We start from the raw sequence: 25,925 nt of genomic DNA on the forward strand, positions 1-25,925 counted from the left end.
GAATTAAAACTCCTTAGTAATCAGTACAAGGTTCTGTGTTCTTTATTTCAAAATAAAACAATGGATAATCGGTTCAAGGAAAGGTACTGCTTAGGGTAATTGTTCAAGTCAGGCACTATAAATTCCAGTAGGCCCATTATATATACTCATTATACAAATAAGGATCAAATATTCAAACATCATAAATCTGTTTAATATTTCTGAATTATAAACTATGTATACTTTAATAGAAACTGGTTTTGATTGCACAGCTTCCAAGTGATGGAATGAAAATTGTTGTAGTGCTTAGTCTCTATATCCCCTAAAGTCTTTATTACAACTTGTACCTTCATTACAGAGGGCTCCTGTAAATCCAGGTAAGCAGTCACATAAGCCAGTAATATGGTGGCAGGGACCACTGCTGTGGACACACTGGGGGCACGTCTGGCTGCAGCGATGTCCATAAAACCCAGGGGAACAAACTGTAATTAGAAAGAACAAACTGTCATTGCTTCCTGAACTTTCTGTCAGCCATGAACTGCTCTTCAGTGTACTTGTTCCTGACTTTGCATTTGCACTGCTTTCAAAATATACAAGAGTTGCAGTGGTTGTTCTCATTCATACAGTTCAATGCTTTGCACTCATTAAAGATTTGCTAAACTTTCTCAGGAGTTTACTATATTCTAGAAGTAATTATTTACTTGTTAGGCCACATTCTACTTAGGTTATGTTTGAAATGCATACATACTCATGTATCACACACATTTGCCTACACATTTCATGTCCTCTACAACATGAACATCTTTTAAAGAATATTTGAAGAAAAGAAAAATTAAAAAATGCAGTGGATAGGTTTATCTGTAGATGAGTAGAGTCACCTTAGACCTTAAGTTTTTGTGTGTTTCCTAACTTCAGATCCAAAGAACAATTACTTCATTAAGAAAAAAGTAAGTATGTTTTCCAGTCATGCTTTCATTTAGGTAGTCACTGTACTCACTGTAACATTTATAGAACCTGAGACAGGAATATAGAGATACCCACTTAATTTTCTTATGCTAAGGGCACCAGTTTCTTTAAGGGGAAAAAAAAAAAGAAAAATCTGTGTAAAAGAAAGGCTGTCACATAAAATTTCCATCTTTGTTGCTCTAATCCTTTTTGGCCTTTATTTCCTGATAAATTAGAATATTAGGTAATGCATCAAGAGAAATACCTGTTGCATAGCACCAATTAGCGCTGAAGAAAACTAACTTAGAATCTTTTCAATACTTTAATTTCATTCAAGATTTACTTTTCCAAGTGAAACAGTGCCAAAAGGTCTTCCTGTTTACTGAAAAGGCACTTTCTGACTGAGATCCAAATTATTCATATGACCTTTGTCTTCCTGGCCTCCGGACCTTGCATCAGAGAGGGGTTTTGAGAACCACTGGATTGGAAGACTCTTGTCCAGGTTATAGGCACAGTTCCAAAACACAGGCAACATTTTTACATGTAATGTTACAATTACTCTGTGTTTTGATTAACTGATTATCTGCAAGGCCTTCTGAGATTAGATAGTGAGAATAATTGCTGCACTTAGCTAGAAATGTTTAAGGAATACTAATGACACAATAATGTGGGATTTAGTGGTGCCCCAGGCAATCACGCTCTTCAGCTTGAAAACTTGCCATTCCTGAGCTGTTAGGACTTCATCCTGCTCTGGTTCTCTTTCTATGTTCTAGCAACCATTTCATATTGTCTCCTGCCTTCAAAGTATTTTTTCTGGAGGACCCACCAGCGTCTCACTATGGCCTTACTTCACATGCTTCTCGACTGTTTTTGGGAGACCTCAACAAAATAGAGCTACCCTCCAAGTGCAGAGGATTCACATTTGTCTTCTCTGAACACTTCCCCACACACCTTCCATAGTTCAAACTGAAGACAGTTAGACTTCTGGCAAACTGTGACAATCTTCTTGGGAGGGCAGATACTTCACATAGTCTTTTGGTTTTGCCTCCCTATTTCTTGTGTGATTTGCCTCAGTTCACCTGTATCTCTGTTCCTGTACCGTTTAAATATTAAGGAGACAAGCTTTCCAAATGCAACTCTATCTGTGATATCCTCTACTTTAGTGTGAGTCCTGATGCCACTGGCCATTCCTTGCTGCTTCAAAATAAGTGGGGGGGGGGGGGGGGGGGGGAGAAAAAAAGTCAATGATTCCTGCTAGATTCATCTGGAAGATAACATCTCTGACTTCTGAAACTCACACACGTTTTTTATTTACCTACCAACCCGGGTATGAAAAGATTAATATTCATCAATCACGTTTGGGGAATACTTGCCTTTAGAATGGAAATCTCCTACTCAATTAATTTCTTTGAAAGTTACGTGCACAATGATGTTATGGCATAGACAGTGAATAAAAGAAGAGTACTACTAGGTGGAAGCATCTGTTAATTCAAAGTAACACTTTGTTCTGTCTGTTCACACATTTTGACCAAATATCCAGTCGAGGAGTGTTTCATAGTACTTCATACTACAATTAACAAAGCATTATAGTATTAAATTTTATGTATCACAAATAAGACATAAAGAAAGATAGTTCAAAGCATTTATCTTGTCCTTACTTCTCTGACAAGTGGTGCCTCTGTATCCTGGTGCACACTCACAGATTCCATCATCTGGAGAGCAGGATGCTCCATTTTTGCAGTAACAAGACAACGAGCAATTTGGACCCCACTGTCCCTCAGCACACACACTGTCACAGTGAATGCCTGCAACCATAAATAAACAAAACTGACACCTGTTGTAAAGAACTTCTATGTGTAATTAATTTAAACATCTGGTCCTCAGAGGACCCACTTTTAAAACACAGCTGACAAAACTGTTTATGAAAATACCACTATCATTAAAAAATAATAAAACAAGGTAAACTTGAACCTCTGTTCCTGTCTTCCACCAGAACGGCAGCTTGCTCTCTTATTTCAGTTTTGTACATAAAAGCTGATTCTGAGTTCTGTAACAGGAAAGCACTTATGTTCTACACAGAATGTAAGAGTTCTGTGGGATACTACCTCCAGACTTCCTGTCTACTTTAATATCTACAAAGGTGAAGGAAACCACTCAATAGTACATACAGAGTTCTGTAATTCTCCAAGACATTAACACATACAAAAATTTAAAGGGTCTTTTTAATCTTTTCATTTTTACCACTGCTATCAATAAAGAGAATCAGAAGTAGAAAGTAATCAAAATGCAGCAAAATAATCTCTTTTGTTTCCTCATTAATGGCTGCTTTGAAACAGCAAAGATTTATTTCAAAATTTTGTCTTAGGGAAATGCATGAAGAAAGTTTTCCTTCTGAATGTAAAAATTCTTAGGCTCTGACATTATTTTGTGTGGACACAGAATGATTTCTAATTAGTGGTGAGCTGATTACTGCTCAGCCTCATACCCAATGGAAAAAATGTAGCACACACAAAGGGTTTCCAAACACACCACGTGAGCATTCCAAAATGCTTAGCTGCCACAGTGTTAAAGATGCTGATCAGCCAGTGCTTTGTCTAAACATTTTTGGCATAAAATTGACTATAAAACAGCCACAGTCTGATACTCTATAAATAAATCATAGTACAAACCATTATTATTATCATCCAACCATGGGATATTGCAGTGTGGCACCGTTAAATATAACTTTCCTTTTTTGTTTTTTGTTTTTTGTTTCTTTTTTCCACTATCTGCTTTTCCAAAGCACACTGCATGTTAAATGCCAGCAGCAGGCACCACTGTGGAACTCAGACCATATTGTGTCTGCAGTACTTTGCATTAACAATTAAGTATTATTGCACTGCCTCTACTGAATGAAGCCCTTCGCTCAGGGCACAGTGGACTGAAGCCGACCACAAGCATGTCTTTCTTTGTAAGTATTTTCCATAAATATGCCACAGGTTCACTGGCTGCCAGAGCCCTAAAATGGCAAAGTAATTTCACATGGGACAAGAAAAAAATCCTTTACCTTTGAAGAAAAAAGTCTTTTAACTTTGAAGAACAAAATGTTTGTTTTGTAACAATACTGCAAGATAATTATACTGTTTACTGCTAGATCACACTCAGAGACAGTTCCTCACTCCTCACAGCATGTGCCATGTAAAACTATCTATATCCAAAGACTAGCTCTTTAATTAGAGGAAAGGTGAAACTCTAGACTCTCAAGTTGTTTCTCTGCAGGACAAGCAACAGATTGAGTAATCAAGTATGTGGCTCAACAGACTGCAAGAGAGAAAACACTTGTCTTTTAGAATCCAGACACTAACCATCAGCAGATAGTATACAGCCCACCTAAAAGCCCTAACTGTACAATGGTTATTGGTTAATACTGACCTAAACCAAAGCTGTTGTCAAAAAATGAAAGGCTTTTAAAATGTTTTGGTTTTGCTTGCATAGGAAATGTCATTCTCTTATTTTCATCTGTATTTGAGAGGCAGTGTAGAGTTTCTTCTCAGTAGCTTGGGTCAAGTTTTTCATGAACTCCTGATTTGTGTGTAAATAGAGTTATTTGATTTATAGAGATGCTGATGCCCATAAGAAGGATGATATCAGAGCAATTGTTTTAGAAACAAGACCACTTTTTTTTCAGATAAACTTAAGGTTGTTTTGCTCGAGGCTCCCAGATTTGAGAACTTGAGTTAATAAATGTGAAAGAAAACACAGGCTGACACATGCAGAGCATTTAAGAATTGAGCCTAGCATTCTGTTCACCTGGGTGTTATCTGTCATATCACACATAGCTTTGCTCAGTGAGCCCTGCTAGAGAAAAGATATTTTTCACAGAATCTTAACAGATTTCAGTGGTGCTCGGTATACAATGGTCACTATTAACAAGTCAGCAGTTTCCAAGAGTTACAGAGTGCATTATCTGAGATTATGTAGACCAGTGACATACAATAACACTAGGCTCAATTATATCGTCTTTATCTATGCACAGAGGATGCTTTATGACAGCATGGTGTCAAAGGGTGATACTGGGTGCACTGGGATAGAAAAGACAATGGGTCCATGCTGTATAGACCCACGATACTTAAAAGACCCAAAAACTACCTTTTAAATGAAAAAGGAAAAATTTCCTTCAGTGTACATCAGGGAAAATTATCCATTAGGAAGACTGGAAAATTAATTTGTCTTTCCCATTTTTACCCCTTAGAAGGTGAAGAGTAATATCCCTTTATTTAGCAAAGGAACAGTTACCCCCTAAATATCATTGAATAATAATCATGTCAATAAAACATACTAAAGGAGTGGTGAATATTACTCCTGTTTCACTATGAAAATAATTTTATTGTATTCACTGTTCATCATAAGCAAAATCAATTTCACTCCTCTGTGTGTGTCATGAATGAACCTAGCAAAGAAGAAATTCTAATCCATTTAATGATTTACCACCTCTCTACTTGTAGTTTTAAATTCTACTTACTCACTGTTTTTTCAGGTAAATTCATTCACAAGACTTCTCATTTAAAAATGAGAAGCTGAGCTTCACATCTTATAGCTATAAAAAAAGCAAATGTCTTTTTGAGAAAGAATGTGTTATATATATTAAAAAGAGTAAGAATTTTAAAAAATCAAAACAAAACAAACAAAACCCAAACACACACAAAAAACAATCCCAAAACAAAACCAATTTCCCAGACATGTTTTCTGTGAACTTTCAGCAAAGAAAGCTATGCTGTTAGAGATAATCTAGAGAGTAGAGAGCAAAAAAGAAACATTTTAAACAGAACTTGAACAGCAAGATTAGATGCAGCTTTTACAGCAACGGTATCAACAGTGCACTAGCTTATGATTGTCACAGTTTCAAGAAAGTATTATGCTCTTGTGCAATAAAGTCAGGGGGTTTGTAAGCTTTCATGTTGATTTTGATACTGATAAGAATATCTGTGAGGAAATGTTTTTGCTAGAGCTGTGGACAAAGAGCTCTTTGATGGCCTTCACAAGTTGCTAGGCAATAGCTGAATGGTCATGATAAACTTCAGCTAAGCTGCTCTGAAGAAATGCTCGTGCATTTAATGCCTACTGCTTTATTCTGGGAGCCTCACATCTAAATCAGCATTCTCCTAGCATTCATAATTGCATGAATGAAGAAAATAATTATTTAGGGATGCCAGTGTTTCTGCCCATGCTACCAAAGTGTTTGCGTACTCCTATTTTGAAGTTGAAATCTAATGATCTGTCCAAGCCAGATCGACAGAGCGTATTTGTTTTAAAACATCTACCAATTCTTCTTTATGATCTTCCTAGTCAAATGTATTACTGAACCAAGTGTTATTTTCCTGATTATTATGTTTCCATTAGCCCGGTAACAATTTATCCAAACCTTCCCCCCTCCCCCCTCCCATAAAGAATATGTATTTGCTGTACTATTTACCTTCAGAACATTTTTCAATATAGTCTCTGAGAATTAAAACTTTATTTGTACATGGATGTACTTCCCATATGTCAGAGCTGAATTGGATATACAACATCCTGAACAAGAGGATCAAGACATCAAAACTTGCCAAAACCTGGGCATCATTAAAGTTAATGATTCATTTCCATTATAGTCTAAGATCTCATCCCTTGTATGTGAGAGAAATAAACATTAGATCACTTTTGTTCAAGAAAGCCTATTCTTGGTAAGAAGTGCTGCCCTACTATGTCAAATGAGGGGTAAGAACCTCCAAGAAAGGGGAGAAATGGCACTAGAGAAAAACTTTCTGGGCAACATTTAGAAGTACCCTCATAATCTTTAAGGGAAAAGAACTACCTTGCTCCCTAGCTGAAGACAGCCAGAGCACTAAATAAAGGTGTCTCAAAATAATTTTTTTTCTGAGGAATTTCAGTCTGCTGTTTCTTGAGTGAAGCAATAGGACAGTTTGCACACACAAGTTTTGCTAGGAAGCCAGCTTAAAAGGCTTGTCAACAAAAGCAGTGCTGCATTAGAGTTTGAAACCAAAAATCAGGATTTAAAAATTTTAGTGAAAGAAACACTTTTGAGATATCCTTGATATCTTTCTGAAGGCCATACTGTTTCTACATACTGCCATCCACTACAGTGGTACTCTTCTTCCACCCACCACAATACAATACTTATCATTTTTTTCCCTTCTTGATACATAGAAAATCAATTTATTTAATCTATTCTTTTAAAGCTGTTCTTCTTCTAGAAAGAGGGGTATTTCTTCCACATAAACCCTACCAGAATGCATAGGCAATAGAGAAATGGACATACTGAAGTCCAGAGAAAAGGTGGGCCAAGCCTCTTCCTGAAGAATTTGTCTTCCACAGCTTAGAAATTAAACATACCATTTATATGGCATAGTGCCAACTTATGATTTGATTTTGTGGCACACTGAATAGTCACCACAATGGGACCTTGTTCTTCAGGAACTATGGGCAAATCAGATGGAAGGAAACCTATGTCTTGCAAGGGTCTCCTGGCATGGGTATGCCAGGGTTCCAATACCATGCACACTGTTCCAGCAGCAGCCAATCTCTCAGTCTTGAGGGGAGGAAGACCCATAACAGTAGTCCTTCATGGGTTTTTTTGTTTCTGTATAAGGGGGGGAAATGTCCATGCTTCAAAATCTAAGGAGCAAGGGAGAGCTGTGGTCTGTGCTTCCCAGGGGACCTGGTTATTTCCATGAGTGAGGTGGGTGTCAGATGACAGCCCTCCCTGTTACAATCCAGCAACAAATGTGCTTCTTGGAAATACTGTCAGGAGCACATGGAAAGACGCAGAACTTCCTCACAGAAACAACACATCTGGTGATGGGCAATATGACTTGTGACAGCAGGTGTCCAGCAGAGCAGAAAGTCACCAATACCCTATATGCTGTAGCATAGGGATTAATGCTGGTTAAAATGTAGGGTGACATTACTGCATCTGTCTTTTCCATAAACCAATGCTATTGTTTTGGTACAGACAGCAGACTAGCAGTTTTTCATAATCTCTCACACTACCTAACCTTTACACTGATTTTAAAATAACAAACATCCTATCAGTATGACACAGTGCTTCTTCACAAACAGAGACGGCAGAACTGCGCCCAAGAGAGCACAACAGCACTGTTATCAGTAACACTCACATTACTGTAATACAGAAACAATCTACCTGCAGAGAAAAATCTTTGCCATTTTTTGCTTTATTGCAAAGTTCTCAGTTTGATTAAGTAGGAACTCTCTAATTTTTTAGGCTATTCTGTAAAAAAATGTATTTTGACAGCTGCTTGCCAAACAAGTAACATTCAGGGATGAAATTAAGTTACCTCGGTGCTTTCTGGATTATGGTCATTGAGAGAAGCCAAGTGGGTGGCTTTTTAATTAAGTTAACTTAATAGTAAGTTTTGCATAAATTATTAGAGGAATTAATTACCACTACATTTTCTGCATCTTTATTATGCTGCCTATTTTAATGTTTCTTACTTTATTCCACTGTCTACAACACTCCCTCAAAATGAAGAAAAGTTATTTGTAAGACACAGTGAAAATGTCAAAGGACGAGAGCATTTGGGGCAGATGTCATCCTCTGTGTGGGTGGATGTTTGGCTTTTGTGCCATCCTGTCATGTGGCTCCTGGAACGTGATGGAATGGTCAGATTGCCAGGAAAAAAAAAACATCACTCTTAACTCTTGCTTTTCTAAGCAGATTTAAGGTGCTGTAAGTGAATTACTGCATAATGAGCTGCATAGTTACTTGGTGTAGATTACCGAAAGGGTAGAATTTCTAACTGGAGTCCTATAAATGAAGTCACCTTTGTTTAGAGTGAAAAATCTAAGTATCCTTCTAGATAAAAGAGCCTAAATTAAAACAAAACAAACACCACACACACAACAACCAAAAAACACAGAACAACAACAACAACAAACCCTAAATTAAATCAGAACCTAATTAAATCTAATTTTAATTATTTCTTGACTTTTACAACAGGTCATGACAATACAGTGTCAGTAACTGAACTTCCACTTTCATTCATACTTAGGGCCTAAGAGGCAGAAGATAACACATTTGGCATGCTCAAAGATAAAGAAAACAAATACTTAAAAGCCCTAAACCATATAGCATTTTACTGTTGATCCCATTTGTCAGCTGCAGCTATATCTTGAGACTTAAGGGTAATATGTTAGTTGCTCTGCACTTTGGTACAAAATAGCATCATTTGTGCCCACTTCAGCAGCACGGTGCTCCCACACTACCTGATGGAGCATGTGATGTACCAGGCCAGTGAGTTCCTCCTCCCCATGAAGCATATTTCCTGTTCCTTACTGCTGTGGTACAACTAAGCATCCAACAAGAGAGAAATGCTACACTTTTTGTTTATTTCTGTACAGTTCTATAAACTATTCCTTCTGATTAAATTCCTTGAGGATAGTATGGGTATCAGCTCTGTTGACAGGGCTAAGAAAAGCATTACATTTAAAATATCTATTCAGAAACTTTGTATTATTTTGGTGGCATCAAAACATGTGAGGGAAGATCACCTTGGATTCATCAGTTTATTACTGATGAAAAATAAAAAAATATTCCAATGTTAACATTGCTAAGCTTCTCCAAAGCACTTTTTTTTTTAACCCTCCCTTTCCAATTGTTTTTAAACAGCTAAGTCTTTCGGTTGCATTAGATAAGCCTTAGCCTGATCCAAAATCAGTTTCTTATTATAGCTTTTGTTGTCATTGTTATTGTTGCTGGTTTTGTGGGTAATATTAACTAACCTTAAAAAAAAAAATAGTAAGTCTGATGGTTACTTAAACAAATCTAATGGGAAAAAAAAATCTTGTTGCATTTTAGTACCTTCTTGTATTTTCACAAATTCTCCATCTGCTTCTCCACCTACTAGGCATGCAAATACGTACACAATCTCCCTTCTTAATCCTATTTCTCAATGTAACATTACAGTACAGATATCTGAGAACCTGTTTCTAAAGTACTCTCTCCTCTTTTTTTTTAAATCATTCTAAATATAAGTATCTACACAAAGACCAGATTCCTCAAGATTATTGGTCTGACATGTGAAGTGCAGAGAGGACTTTTCCAGACACCAAGTATAAAGCAAACTATGCTGTTTATGTCATACCATGTGTCTAGACATCACCAACATGTTGAAACTAGTCTGTTACACACACTGTTATGTAAATGCCATCCAGGGACAGATACTGAGTTTTACCTATAATCATATGTGAAGTCTCTTTCTAGTAAAGTCTTTTTCCTTTCTAAATATGAAGACAAAAGAGATTTCACTGAAAGCAAAAATACTGTCTCCATTTCACTATCTGATTTCTTACACAGTCAAAGTTTGCATGATGCTTGAAGCCTTTGTCACATCCCAGGATAAACACTGGATAGGTAATTTTTGTAACCTGTTTTAAAAAGTTGATAGAATTTTAGTATGGCCTTTCAAAACTACCTGTTTTAACCCAGCTTCATTCATTAACATACTTTTGGTCTCCCATGATCTATCTCCACTTTAGAAAACTCACAAGAAATATTTTGAGCAGTACATCTGGAACTTGCAAAGGGCTCTAACTGCCTACACCACAGTTACCTAAGATAAACAGATGTTCACATTTTTAAAGTGTGTATTCTTTGCTTAATACTTTTATTGATTTAAGAAATCATATTTTGTGCAGATCTAAATACAATTTTGAAGGTGTATGCCCAAGAACACACAACTACCTGAAACTACCTGAGATTAAGAACAGGTAGGCCATTTACATAACTAAATAAACAGGAAAACAAGGCAACGTCTCATAAATACTATTCTTTTTCAGCATTCACTCGATTTTTATTATTTTTGCAGGCTTGCTGAAATAATTTCCCAGAGGTATCTGAGTGGCTGATGGTAAGTCACACTACAGTTTGAGAGAAGAGAATAACCATAAGAAATTCCTGGCTCAGTTAGGTGAATGCTGCCTCTGGAAGCCTGTTTCCCTTTTTCATGCTGAAGAGGGTGACAATGGAGATACCCAACAGTGAGACAGGCCTTCTCAAAGAACATGGCATAAGCTTAATATACAAATTACACAAACAGTAAATTAGTTTGCTATTCCAAACCAAAGGAGGTGTTCTTCCTGCCCACATCTGTACCCCTACAAATTCCACTTTCTAATAATAAAACTCATGTTCATCTGAACAAAAAGTAGGAAAAAAAATCAGCTGTAATTAACTACAATTAGTCAGCCTGAACTTCAGACATAAAGTATAATATATTTTGACCAAAATGCCTCTGGTCTACAGAAGTAGAGGGGAGAAAAAAAGGAAGAAAAAAAGCACCACCAAACAAACAAAAAATTCAAGGTTTGGAAAAAAAAGAAGTAAAAACTGTACTGGAGGAAGTCATAAACTCCAAGCACACATTTATAATCTGCTAAAATTGTCAAAAAAATGACTTGTTGCAGATTGTCTTCTCACCTCCATCTACTATGCCTGGAAGCATCAGACAAAAAAAAGAACACAATTACAGTATTAAATTATTGCAAGTCAATTAGGATAAATGTTAACTTATAAATGACTGAATGAGTAGTGAGTAATACGAGGCTTTATCTGAAATCACCAAGCCTGCTCCTTTTTTTTTTCCACAGCAAACACATGCCCTGTTTATTTAAGGTGTTTTTTTATGCTGAATTCTCATTATTAAGCAGAAAGAGTCCATGCACATGGGAGACATGAAATCTGACCCTTGCAACATTATAGAATCACAGTGAGACACAAAGTTCAGAACACTCTGAGTGGGGCAAACTCATCATGTTAATTAGTCCTTATTGAAGATGCGAGAGTTTTCCTAACACTTAGAGATTAGAACAATGTGAGAACTAAAACTGCCTCCCAGAGATGAAAGGAGCATTTCATGACTGTTTGCCTTTCTACATAGCTCCAGCATGTTTTCAAAAAATACTGCTTTCCACAAAAAAAGAGTGCAACAACAGTGTCAAACACGAATTTTGATGAATAATTAAATACTTATAGTTCTTAAAGCCACACTGAAAATACTGGAGAAACTGCGGTAAAAGTGCATTAATTTTCATATTGAAGAAAATATCACAGTATCACAGTATCATCAGGGTTGGAAGAGACCTCACAGATCATCAAGTCCAACCCTTAGAAACTTAACTTTTTCTTGTTTTTCAAAAGCTTGAGAAACTCAAATGGCAGCACAGCTTCTGCATGATTTATTCTCTTTTTGGCTGCCTGAGCTAAGCTTTCTGAGTTCCTAATATATGATGTTTTACTTACCAAAGCTGCCAGCACAACTGTGAGCATTTACAGTTATTCACCACTGTCATAAGCAATGATAATGTGAAGGCACCCAAGTTTTAAGATTTCCCCTTCTATTCCCAGTGTTCTGTGGATCCCATGTTTGACAAAGTTTCCACATCTGCTAGGAGGAACACAGCAGCCTCAGAACAGGCTTTCTCCTTACAATTCCACATACTCCTCCTATACTTACAAAGTCAAAAAGCAAGACCAAGTGCCACCATAGTGGAAACTGATTGTCTTTCATGACAGTCTTTTTTGTACCTGACCATCCTGGTAGACAGCGACAGTAACCCGTGGTGGGATGACAACCGTCTGCATGGCTGCAGTCACAGCGTTCAGCACAATCCATACCATACGTGCCATCCTGCGGCAACAGAGGGGGGGAAGGAAAACAAACAAACAAACAAAAAACTCATGATGACAACTGGGTGTTAGCAGAGAAGAAGTTCTGGTCAGTCTCGCCTCAAAAAGCAACCACAGATCTCTCCTGAATCAGCAATCTGCCTTCTTTACATAAAGAAAAAAAATCTGGCTTTTGGAATGTTTTTATCATCCTTTTATCATCATTTTCACTATGTTCTTTTGGAAAAAAAAAAAGAGTCATGCCCTGGAGAAAGGGACACAAAGCACATTACACTACAGAGGATTCAGGGAAAGTTTCCTTGTCCTGTCACTCCTATTTCTCTTACAGATGATTTTGTATTCCAGGATCTGAGGGATCCTTGATGGGAAAGCAGTTCTGTTGACTTTCTGCCTTGAGCTTTGTGCATACTGGTCAAAAAAGATACCACATAAAGCCACATTTTCAGAAAAAGTGTAGTAAAACATTACATAAAATCATCAATGTGAAGTTTATGGTATAAAGAATGGCTGAGAGACACTACACAAACTAAATTTTTGGCTTAGCAACATTTTTTAAGATCAAAGAGATTAAAGTAACCAGCTGAACACCTCTCTTGGTGTAGGCAGTTGTGCCAGAAGAATTTTCATGGAATGTGCCAGCTGATTGTCATGGAACCACATTTAAACATTTGAATTTGTCTTTTCTGCTTCTGACATAGAAGGTATCACGTATATTTTGGGCTAATTCCTTAAAACAAAGCTCTGAGAAAGTGAAGAGATTAGTATCTTTAGAACTGCATTTTTGCAGTCACATTCTTTGCCTTGCACAACAAAGTACAACAGTAAGTTTATTTTATGGGAAAAAAATAAAAACCAAATTAAAAACATATTGGGGGGGGGGGGGGGGGAAGGTTACAACTAAAGGTAAAGATTCTGAAGTTATCCACAATAAATGCACAAAAGGGAAAAACTAGTCATCATTTGAAATCAAGTCTAAAAATTATTCATGGTAAAAATCAGAATAAAACCTATAGGAAAATTATTTGATCTTCATGCCCACATTTCTACCAGGTTCCACAGGACTTAGCTATTAAATTCCCAGTCTTTAAAGTAGAAGAAAATTTTACATTACTTGCGTGTAAGCATCTTTTGCTCATCTCAACAATACTTTTTTCTATACATTGAAAAAAAAAAGTATTTCCTTTGCTTTTCTTTCCAAATCTGATTTGAAAAGAAAGAAAATCCTCAAATATCTTGTTGAAACATTGTGTTTTCATCCTGATATTTATCTGTACTGAAGTCCAAATGTCAGTGAAATCCTAAGTAACAATGTGGGCAGTGACATTAATTTTCTGAAGTTATTGGAAGAAATTGTAATACATTAATTTAAATAAACTCTCTGCTTAAGTGACAGAGTCTTTTTCAGACAGCACTGGGCACATTTGAACTGGTTTTCTGTCTGTTTTCCTGCTCTGGCATTTTGAGACAGAATGTGCATTTCAAGTATGTGAATGCATATTACATCATTTGACACAGAGACAGAGAGTAAGACAATGAGCAGAAGTATACTAAATTATATTATACAGAAATGTGTTTAAGCATTATTTTGCAAAATCAGGAACAGTGAAGCAAATGCCATGAAATAAAACCTATCTCTTTTAATAAGCCACTTTTGGAAGAGCTAATGGAGCTTGGGAGATTTCATCATCCTTCAGAATCAGGCACTAAATGATAAACAAAGCTACTTCAGAAAAAAGAAAAATGAGTCTTCTGATGCAGATGCATTGATGGAAACACTGAATAACTGTGCACAGATGGCACTCCGTAGTGAGCGCTCCAGAATATCTGAGAATTTGTTTGCCACTTTACTCACTGTGTCAGTTTATGCCTATCAGTCACAAACAAAAAAAATCCCACACCTACAAATAACTTCTGAGTACTCTGAAAGACACAGCAGACGATTTTCATTCAAAGAATGTATTATGTTGTAGTTCAGCTACTCTCATTTTGCTGCTCAGCTACTCTCATTTTACTGCTCAGTAGAGCTACTTCCAACTGACAGAAGCCTGAATATGAAATGGGAGGGATATTTACAATGTTTATGTTTAGTTCAGGCGATTCCTTTACAGTTATATTAAACCAGGAACTAGCTATGCAGATAGCATTGCAAAAGTGAACCTTGGAGAGGAAATGAAGAACAGACAGAAGTTTATTTTTAAAATGATGTTTGTTTACAATTTCCCAGAAAAAATGAAGTCCACCACTGGCAAATAAGAACTCCAGAAAAAAAATCATTTTTCATAAAGTGTTTAGATTTTTGTGCATAAAATGTAATTGAAACCAAACAGTTATATGACAAAATGAGTTTGGTTTTAATATTACCATTCCTAAAAATATCAAAATTGTGTCTTTTTATTGCTGCCTCAAACTACACATTACAACGTGAGATAGAACTGATAAGCAGTGTGCCTTTGTCAACTCAGTGATTTCCCATTTTGTACTTCTCAAAATCTTGGAGACAGTAGAAATCAAAGCCTCAATATAAAGGCAATGGTGTGTCCTAAGACTGGGCAGTAAGAGGGCCTTCTTGTGCCTGAGAAAGAACAAAACCTCTTCATTCATACTGTACCACCAAAATAAGCTAATTTACTTAATATCACATTGTTTCATGTGGAATATATTTTTGGTGCATTTTTTCTCTCATCTTTTTTTACTTGAGTTTAACAAGCAATTTGGATAGCACTTGACGCTGATAGGGATAAATTTGGGGAGTTGGTTTTCCAGCAAATTCTGAAGGAGCTCGTGAAATTTGTGATGTCCAGTATTAAAGTGTGAAAGCAGAAAAATTGTTCATCTGTGCATCTTCACTTTGTTTAGTCATTTTTTGTGTCCCTTGGCATGCTGCACAGTAGAGTCCCTTGATTTCTTCTAAAAGAAATGTCAGTGCCTGTCCCTGATCTTGGACCAAGTTGTATATGAGATACCATGTGCAGTGCTTCTTAGCAACTTATGCCCATGAAGTCAGAAGAATGACAGAAGTGTCCCCCTGCTCAGTATTAAGCTACAGTGCAAAATTCAATTAAATTATTAAACTACCTGGCAAGGAAGTTCACATTTTTCTCCTCTCCAGCCCGGGGCACAGGTACAGGTTCCATCCAGTGCATTGCAAGCCCCTCCATTAAGGCACTGGCAAGTTAAGTTACAGCCGAGTCCCCAGGTACCACTGGGGCAATTTATTGAGCAATCTACACCGTGCCAACCTGCCAAAAATAAGAATTAAAGTGACACATTAATCAACTTTTCTCCCACTCCTCTCTGAGGGCATGTTTCCCTCTGCCTACCATGTGCCATCTCTCAGAGATGCATAATACTGGGGTAACATTAACTACAGGCTAGCATCAGCACTTTCAGCTGTGGACTTGTCCACATTTGAACAAAGGTGCTCAAGGGCACCTTGCAACATCTGTGCACAGCATACATTTGCAGATGGGTGCCAACATACAAAAGCAATTGATGTGAGACCTGAAATGAAAACAGAGACACCTTGAAATTTCACTAAGTAGCACTGAACTATACTCAAAGTTATAAAGAAGGCATAGCCTGAAAAAAAAATTCATTTTGAATACTTTCCCTAGACTTAAGCTGCTGCTTTCATAATTCTTCAACCAGTGGTCAATACAGGGGAAAAAAAATGTAGTGCATATGTTCAATTTGTCCAAGAATATACAGAAGATCATTTATCTTTCTGCACTTAAAAAGAAAAAAAAAAAAAACCAAAACAAACAAACAAAAAAACCCCAAATAAACAAAAAAAAAAAATGTAATGGAAAATGGTTCTGAAATGCAGTATTCTTTACTAACTATGCCTGATAGAAGAGCTTTGCAGACGGTACACAGGATAGACAGAAATGCAAATAGATTTTAAAATGTTATCATCTATTCAATACAAGAAATGGCGTGATCCAGTCATATGTTATCATCAGCAGTGACACAAGCCAAGTTTCTAATTCTGTACCTTGTTTACAGTAAGTGAAGGGGAAAATGACTCTGCAGTGAGCCTAATCAATAGACTATGCAAAACATGCGTATCGAAACAAAGCTGCCTCGTGCCTTCGACTGACAGCTTTGAATTTAGGGGTCATTTCTGGAAAAAAAAAATACACTCTACTAGCTAGAACACTAAGGTCCTTTCTCTGAAGGGTCTTTCCAGGACTTACAAATTTTCTTCACTTACATGACACATATCTGCATTTAATTTAATTTAGCTTAATTTCACTATTTGCATCTCTTTTTCATCATAGTATGACTAAAACTGCATGATGCACAAGAAGATAGGACTATGTATGGAATAGTTTTTTCCTCACAACTAGCTACTTAGCAGTAGCTCTTCAGCTAATTTAACAGAGTTAAATCAGATCTGCTGTCTTGGGAAACTCATTTGCTAGGTGACCAATTTAATTGTGTCAGTCACTGGCAAATTTCTTCAGTATTTGTCTAGGTAACTCTAATATTTTTCCTGTACCCTTGAAAATACTCCATCTGTTTATAGAAAAGTATTTTTAGACAGGCAGATCTACAGTGTAAGCTGGGCATATGATTTGCTTGGGAGCAAACAGACAGCCTGCCCCTCTCATCTCAGCAGTCTCACATCACAGCTGGGAAAAGAGGTACATTACAGAAGCAGGTCTGTAAGTGGAATTTAACAGCATGTTTTGAGTTGAACAGGAACACCATGTGGGCCCACAGGGAAAAAGTCTCTGCAAAACCTGTGCTGGAGGATGTCTGAGATATCTTTGGTCCAGACGATGACAGGTGTTACTGTGAGGTGAAGAGATATGAGAAGGAAGAGGCAGGCAGGTACACAGAAGTCCTGGTGGAAGTAGTGCACCAACCATCAAAACTACTGTTGGGTAGAGAGAGCCAGACTAAAGGGTTGAGAAATACGAGTTCATTTGCACTACTGCTGGAGAATTCAGCAATCTTCTTGCTTATACAGGGAACAGGAAAAGGCACAGGTAGGTAAAGTTGCTAGGCAAGGTTTTGTCAGATAATTATTAAGCAACAGAGTATGTGGATAGAAAAAATTTCAAGGAGTTATTAACGCCAGTGCTAAACTGTCAGGAAGAAGCCTGCGTCTCCATGATGTTGAGAGGGGTGAGGGTGGCGGCAAGAGGTGGTAGTCACGCAGGCTGAGGGGAAACAGTGCCATGTATTTTTACAAGGAAGGCTGATATTGAATAAATACATATCAGTAGTTCTTTTAGCAGACCATAGCACTACCCCAGCAGAGAAGTCGTGAACACCAATAATTAAGTCAGTATGCAGCCCACTGAGAACTGTATCCAGGAATCAAAAGGCGTGTGCACTCTTCTCTGAACAGGTATTTTTCTAGGTTTCACCTCTCAGAGCTGCAGAAGCATGAAATATTTTAGGGATATGGCCTTCAAGGTGGTCTGCTTTTTATCGTTTCTTTCTTCTTTACTTAAAAAAATGCAGTGTCATGATTACAGAAAAATAAAATTAATTTGAAGAGTCACTTACCTGCTTTGCAGGCACAAGAACCATCGACTGGTGAACAGATGGCTTCATTTTTGCAGTTGCACACAGATGAACAGTTTACTCCATATGTCCCCGGAAGACAAGGAGTACCACAAGCAGCACCCTGAATTATACAAAATGAGAGGCTAAAAGCTCTCTGAGGAGGTTCAGACAAAACAACTAATACATGACATAGATTGACTCAGATGCTACAAAAGCCAGGAAATATACAGCCCATGACTGTCCTCTATACTTTTTTTCAATCTACAGTAAGCATTCATTTTCTGCTAGCTGCTGCTAAGAGCTCAGGTCACACAGCTAGCAGCATTTGGTTATGTCAGTGGACGGTATATTCAGTAATAAAGAAACCCTTCATGAATCCAAAACACAGTAAGAGAGCAGTTTGAGGGACCATAGTGTGTATAGGTAATATATTTTAAAGAACTAATTCAGCTGAACTTTTCACAGCTGCTTCTCAGAGAAGAACAGTCATCCTGTAAAATTGTTTCTGTGCTAGATTAGCATCTTATTGCAACAGCAACTATGTGTAAAAGATGCCTTTGTCTAGAATTTCTCTGGAGAGAACATGAGGAATTGCCACAGAGATGAAGACTTAAACATATTGTTCCTCCCTTTATGTACACCTCAATACCACACCTTTATTCTTATCACTGTCTTACAAAGCAAGTAACTTTTCTTTCTTAAAATGGCTTAATTTCAATGCACCAAGAACCAATCACAAATGGCCTTTTCAGGGTTTTAAAATACTCTCAACAATACCTAACCGTCCTTACCTCTTTTCTACTGTACATACAGGCATCTTGAAGAATTTGGCACATAACTAAAGGCAGTGGAGCTGAAAAGGCACCATGAAAGTGAGAGTTATTCACCTTAAATCCAGGGGCACAGGTGCATTTTCCAGTCACACTATCACAGTCAGCACCATTTTGGCAGCTGCAGATTTGCTGACATGACTCGCCATAGAATCCCGGGGAACAAGTCTCGTTGCAGTAGAGCCCAGACCAGCCGGGCTTGCAGGAGCATTCCCCAGACATAGGATGACAGCTGCCAGGAGGGGATGAAAGGAACAATAATTCAGGACTTTATGTTACATCATTTTTTTTTCCAGACAACAAAATGCTGTTACAGATAAGTTGCATGCTATGCATAGAGATGATTTTACTCTGCAATCCGCAATGCAAAAGGCTCTGTATATGAATAGATAAGTGCATTCCCATTAAGAAATGTAACATCGTAGAACATACAGACATTTTGGGAGGACATGGAAAGAAATGTTTTTCTATTGGAAAGAAACTTATCTGCAATACAAATTTTACCATAAAATAGATATCTGTAGTTAAAAATACTAAAGTGATTAAACCATTAAATTCCCCAAAATGTATTGTTTGGTTTCTACTCAAAGCATAGGAGAATCATTTTCATAACACTACCCAAACTCAGCAGCATACTGCCCAAAAAATAAGATGCTTTATTAAAATAGCACGGCACCCAACATAAAACAGTAATACAGGACTCAGCCAGTAGTAAGCACACACTTTTTTTTTTTTTTAATTGCTGATTGACTACAGGACAGCTGGCAGCTTTGCAGGAATTACATAAAATCATTTTAGTTGTTCAGAAATCAGATGTGCCATCAGAACAGTGGCCTTTTGGAGAGTGTCTCCCCTATGCTGGCCATACCTGGTGGCAGACCACCTGTCCCTACCTGGAACAGCAGTTTCATTGAAGGGGCAGTCAGACAGCTGTTGCCTCATAACAAATGGACATCATCAGCTGTGTAAAGATATATGTGCTGGAAAAGTAGACACAATGGGGCACTCTGTAGCACTCTGGCAGACAAAGCTCTTGCTTAATTCTCACCAAAGGAAAGCTCTAATATCCAAAATCCAACATATTTACAATGGGAAGACTGTTTAAAGATATTTGTCTGCCACTGACTGAAGTTCCCTTAAGTGTGCTGAATGAAAAATGTGCCTTCATCCAGACACATTAAGTGACCCATGACAAGAGCCTGATTCTGCAAGATTTGCTGACTCCTTGTGAGGGGGTGCATTTGAGTGTTTTTCTGACCATTTTAAAGTTTAAAAATATACTTCCCTTTTAGATGCTATAAGTAACAACAATAGTCTTTCTAAAGAGTTGCAACATAATAGGATCATGCAATACTAGTTTTAATTGCCCTTGGACTCTAGGACTGCTCTTGTCAAACGAATAGTTTGCTGTTGCTGAATACAACCAACCAACAACATACTGCTGATCAAGGAAAGTATGAATTGCAAAGGTAATTCACCAGGGCAGAGTAGAGCTGGAGGAGAACCTCCCTAGGACCTACTGGCCACACTCCAGAATACTGTTGGCCTTCTTGGCTTCAAGGGCACATTGGTGGCTCATGGTCAACTTGGCGTCCACCAGCACTCCCATTTCCTTCTTTGCAGAGCCGCTTTCCAGCAGGTCAACCCCTAAACGTGCACTGATGCATGGGGTTATTCCTCCCCAGATGCAGGACTCTACACTTGCCCTTGTTGAGCTTTCATGAGGTTCACCTCTACCCAGCACCCTAGCCTCTCACTGAATGGCAACACAGCCTTCAGGTGCATCAGCCACTCCTCTCAGTTTGATATCATCACCAAACTTGCTGAGATTACATCCAGGTCATTGATAAATATGTCGAACAAGACTGGACCCAGTACTGAACCCCCAGGGAACACGACTAGCCACAGCTCAGTACAGTCCCTGCAACGCTAATCACAATCCTCTGACCTCTATTGTTTATCCAGTTCTCAATCCATCTCAGTGTCCACTCATCAAACACACACTTCCTAAGCTTACATATCAGGATTTTATGGGAGACAGTGTCAAAAGCCTTGCTGAAATTGAGGCAGACAATACCCACTGCTTTCCCTTCATCTACCCAGCTGTCACACCATCACACCAATCTTCCTGGTTTTTATCAGTGGAAGAATACAGAGCAGAGAATGTGATATAATTTTTCACTCCACAACTGAAGAGTTATTCAGATATGAATTACAATCTATTTATAACATAGGCTAATTAGTACAATCATTTAAAAAAACCATAATTTTCAGTGGTGTTGTTAGGTTGGTTGTTTTGGGGGTTGTTTTGGGTTTTTTCTTTCAGAAAAGAAAGCATGCATAAGTAAGTACTGGGTGTGAATTAAAGGTGTTGATATTCTGTGACCCCCACAGTGAGCAACACTAAAGCACACTTGCACATATGTTGATTGACACCAAAATCAGTATTCTGTAATTTGTAATTAGATGTAGGAAGTTGGAGCACTTTTGAAGCTTTTTGATGGGTTCTCATGCAGTTAGCTTGATTGGCAATAAAATTTATATATTAAGATAGGGAAATAAAGAGATGTTGGGAGATATTGCCAGCACATCCACTTTTACTCCTGGTCTTTTGTTCATGCTTTTGGGAAACACAACTCTACTTTGTATAAAAAGAAATAAGCAAAATGGCTGTTTGTCAGTTGGTGTTATGTATTTGAAGAACTTAGTTATTTTAATATGATTTATATAGATGCTTCACTATTACAATTTCCATCTATGTTCTGAAGCACCATATGCAATATATAGTTTCCATTAAAAGCTCTTGTGCATATGGGTCCATTAGAAAAATGCAAAATTGCAAGATGCCCCAATCTTGATTTTAAAAGCACACCCAGACTATATGAACTAAGCATCTGTTACATCACAAAATTCCACTTGAGCCTCCACATGTATTTCAGGAAAGGCACAATACCAAAGAATCCTCACTAAGGCCTGTGTTACAAATAAACACTAATTCTAGCCTGAAGTATCCCAAATTAGTTGGTGATACAGAGTGAACCCAGCTGATCTCACCTACATGTGTGAAGCAGTGAGGAAAATAACATGAGGGAGCTTGCACTTCATGTGCCACAGATGTAACAAATACCCTTTTTAAACCTTCTAGATAAATAAACAGCTACAATCTGCCCTTTTTACTCTTTCTGAGTGGTTGTCACATCACTTGAGTAAAGCCATGACAAAACCCAGTCTAAAAGTGGCTTAAGCTAGAAGAATATTCCTGCACAAAACTGACAATGGTGACAAAGCCAGGTGAATATCTTTGTCACCCAGTCATGAAAACTGGATCTTCAGAATGGTATGTTTCTGAGAGTCTTGCAAACTACAGATGGAAATGGCAGGGACACACAAGCCTGCTTTTAACAGCTCAGTACTGCTTTCGCACCCCACGTACTATGCATGGGTTAGCATGCTTTCTGAGGTCTTAGTCTCAGCCAGCTAGTGCTCACTCAGAGTTTTTTCATGATTATCAAGTAAAATCAGAAAATTGATAGTGTCACCTAGACACAGAGAACAAATGTTTGTGTCTGTTTTACACTCTAGCTCGAACTTTTCCTATATTTTGAAAGATGCAACAGAGGAGAGCTATTTGTTAAGAAACCTCTTGAAGCAAGAGGGTTGTTAACCTGATGCTGTCCTCTGCACCTTACAAAAAGAATAAAAACTGTCATGTGAACATACATCTTACAAAACACAGGGAGCTTTGTCTTCTGTACCATTACTCAGATGCCCCTTGATTTCTGTTTTTGTTTGTTTGGGTGGTCTTAATCACTTCCCAATCCAAGTTTCTTAAAGGAACCCTTGTATGTAAAATACACTTGTGAAGTCATGAAAGTCTTTGTTTTCCACACAGATCATTATGCCCTTGCAAATATGCTCTCACACCTACAGGGCTGTTAAGCACCTTTTGATTTGTCACACGGAAAGGAAAATTGTTTGAAAAAAGATCAGCCACATGTGTCTGTTTACATGCAAACATTTGTGATCTGATGTGACCACAAGCTGCCTTCCAGCAATAAAAAATGAAGAAACAGCTGTGGTGAACATGAATCAGAAGTAATCCCTGTAATATCAGAAATGCTATAAAGTGTGACATGTTCCTGCCTAACAAGGCTACTGCAACAGTCTCCAGACAAGTTTTCAGGAAAGCAGCTAACTGTAATTCATAACACAATACTATTTTGTCTATCAGCAGAATCTGAGAGCTACATTGGTCAGCATTATGCTACCATTTATTCTAGATTGCATTGCCCAAAGATTGCAGTGCTTGAATTTATGTTAGAAACTGTATTAAAAACAAAACAAAACAAAAACCAAAACAAAAAAATCCACAACAAAAACAAAATACAAACCAAACATTTCAAATAAATGGGGTAAGAAGAAGTGCAAGCACACAAATGGAAAGAGGAAAGAATTTAGTTTGATATCACAGGTTTTGTCAAGGAAGGTGTGTTGAACAGTTGAGGTTTGAGGCAATCTATAAAGCAGTTTCTAACAGAGGCCTCACAGAATAGCTGTTTCCGTGGATGTGCTCTAGTGCCTTAACATCAGTGCTAAATTCTGACCATAGGCTTTTGTTTTATCTATAGAAAGAGGGCATCTAATATACAACATACAAGCAGCACTCTATCTTACAGTCAATAGTTCCTACTAATTTCTTTCACAGCTATTTTCACAGCAAAGATTTATATAATGCTCACAAACCTTATCTAAGCTACTATTAAGTGTAAATGAATGTGTGAGTGTACAATGACCAAAATATTTCACCAGAAGAACTGTGTTGGGTAACAAGAGAAAGCTGTCCACAGTTGTTCTATAAATATGTCAGCTGGCCTTGACTGACATCTGAGATTCTTCCCTCACAGCTGAAAAATTGTCTCAAAAAAGCTAGTTTTCAAATTTCCATGACAATATGCTGAAATAGAGCAAAATCCACAGAGACACACAAAACTAAAAAAAAAAAAAAAAAAGGCAAAAATAGGACTCATCAGCGCCTGAATAAGCTGAGACAGTAAAAGAAGGTAAGTCAACTGGCAAACTTCTTTTCCTTTTAGGTCCAGGAGTCAGATTTTAGCTGCTTTCTAGAAAAAATGTTTAAAGGGGCAGAGGAGGGAGGGTGTGTGTGGAAAGGAGGTATTTTTAAAATCCAGCTTTACAACTGGAAAGACTTTGGGAATTTTGTTTTAAAACAATCACCTACACTAAAATTCAGAAGCACTTTCAGGTTGTTCTTTTCTTTCTTGATATGGTTAGAGAATACTAAGTACTCTGCAAGTCTTTATCTCCTTCAGTTTGCATGAAAATACTTGGGGGGAAAAAATCAGATAATACTTTTCAGTTATAGTCAGATTTATGTTCTGTACTGACAAAGAAAGCAGGTCAAAGAGTGTAAGGCTCACCTCCAGGTATTAGGCATGTGGCAGGGGCACTTTTTATCACATTTCAGACCATAGATTTCCTCAGGGCAAAACCTCGTTTCACAGTGCTCTCCGGTGTATCCTGGTTCACAGAGACAGGCACCACTGATGTGGTAACATTTCCCTCCATTCATACACTGGCAGGTCTCAGCACACTGCGCACCATAACTCCCCACTGGACATTCATCTTGGCATCTGTGAGAAACAAAAAAACAAACAAGCCAAAACAAACAACAAATAAATCAGTTTTATTTGGAAATTTAAGGAAAATACTGTATATTAGGGATCTCTTATATTCGTTTAAAATGCCTGTTAAGTATATAAAGAACGTACTAAATTTTCTATTTAGAAGTGCCTGGTTTCTTTTGCTGCACAGCTAGACAGGCTTAAAAACAACAGCTCTGCAAGCTCCTTTGGAAAAGTTCTCCCTTCTCCTCCCCTCTCAAAGGAGGCAACATGCACACCCTGACCACTGCACTTCATGGTCAGAAATCAGAACAAAGCCAAGCACTCTTATGTCAGACCTGAAGAATGAAGGAATACATTTTCAAGTATTTTGTTTCAAAAGCCATTCATCTGTAACTTTTTTAAGTGATGCAGGTTCTTCACTTAGCAATAAAATGAGTAACCAGAAGAAACCCGTGCTCCTGCAAATGCTCAGGCCAGGAAGTTCCCTGGCAATCATACTCAGCAGTCTCTGATGAGAATATTTTCTAATTGTGTTTTCAAACACGTGATTTTTCCAGAATATCTTTGTTGTCACAGTTTCATTCTAAACCTATTTTGTTGCTGTTGTTGATTTTTGCTTTTAAAAAAATCCATAGCATGACATGGAAAAATCTTCAGGAATCCAAAATCCTTTTTTTTTTTTTTCAATCTGACTTCTATAATATCTGAAAGTGAAAATTAGTAAAGACTGGAGTTTAACTCCTGTGAGGCAGTATCAGTAATTTTTGCTGGTTCTTAAGGGAAATGTATCTTTTAAAAAGGGACTTTTCCATCCAAGTTTTCATTTTCATTCACTGAGCTTTTAGAAAGTAGCTACTTTAGCAGTCTGATTTCCTTAATGTTTTACATGGGAAAGACATTTTTAAACCTAAGAGATCAGCCTGACTACTGCAAGACAATTTCCACTATCATGCTTCTAAAACTTATGGAAAGCAATTTCCTTTGTCTCAACATATTCATGCTTATGTGTCACAGAAAATAACTTTTTTTTCCAGTATTAGCATCCTATAAACACTGAATTATGCTAACATGGAGAGAAACAGACAAAACAGCTAACTCTCAAGGCCTTAAGGCCAGAATACACTGACACTGAAGTCCTGAAGTGTGCTTTAAGCTCAGCAAACAGGTGAATCAGGCATATAACTTCTCCTGCGACCTGGGTACCTGTAAATATCACTGTGTTACAGCTCGTACAAAAATATTACTTGACAACACAGCACATTATTATTAGCTTTATTAGATTATAATCTGTTAATCGCCCTGGTCTAAAAAGAAAAAAAATCTTTA

At 37.5% G+C, this 25,925-nt stretch overlaps 1 protein-coding gene across 1 annotated transcript in view; it reads right to left on the minus strand.

Moving 5' to 3' along the window:
- The window catches only part of MEGF10 (multiple EGF like domains 10), a 128,891-nt gene that overhangs the window by 22,808 nt on the left and 80,158 nt on the right, over nt 1-25,925 (minus strand). Inside the window, exons 9-15 of the mRNA XM_064176489.1 lie at nt 24,393-24,605; nt 19,012-19,186; nt 18,125-18,245; nt 15,680-15,843; nt 12,503-12,605; nt 2,583-2,729; nt 327-461 (exon numbers count right to left, since the gene is read on the minus strand). Coding sequence (XP_064032559.1) covers nt 327-461; nt 2,583-2,729; nt 12,503-12,605; nt 15,680-15,843; nt 18,125-18,245; nt 19,012-19,186; nt 24,393-24,605 — 1,058 coding nt within the window. The remainder of the gene's footprint in view (nt 1-326; nt 462-2,582; nt 2,730-12,502; nt 12,606-15,679; nt 15,844-18,124; nt 18,246-19,011; nt 19,187-24,392; nt 24,606-25,925) is intronic.

Source organism: Pogoniulus pusillus, chromosome Z, assembly GCF_015220805.1.
Source record: "Pogoniulus pusillus isolate bPogPus1 chromosome Z, bPogPus1.pri, whole genome shotgun sequence".
NCBI classification, from domain to species: Eukaryota; Metazoa; Chordata; class Aves; order Piciformes; family Lybiidae; genus Pogoniulus; species Pogoniulus pusillus.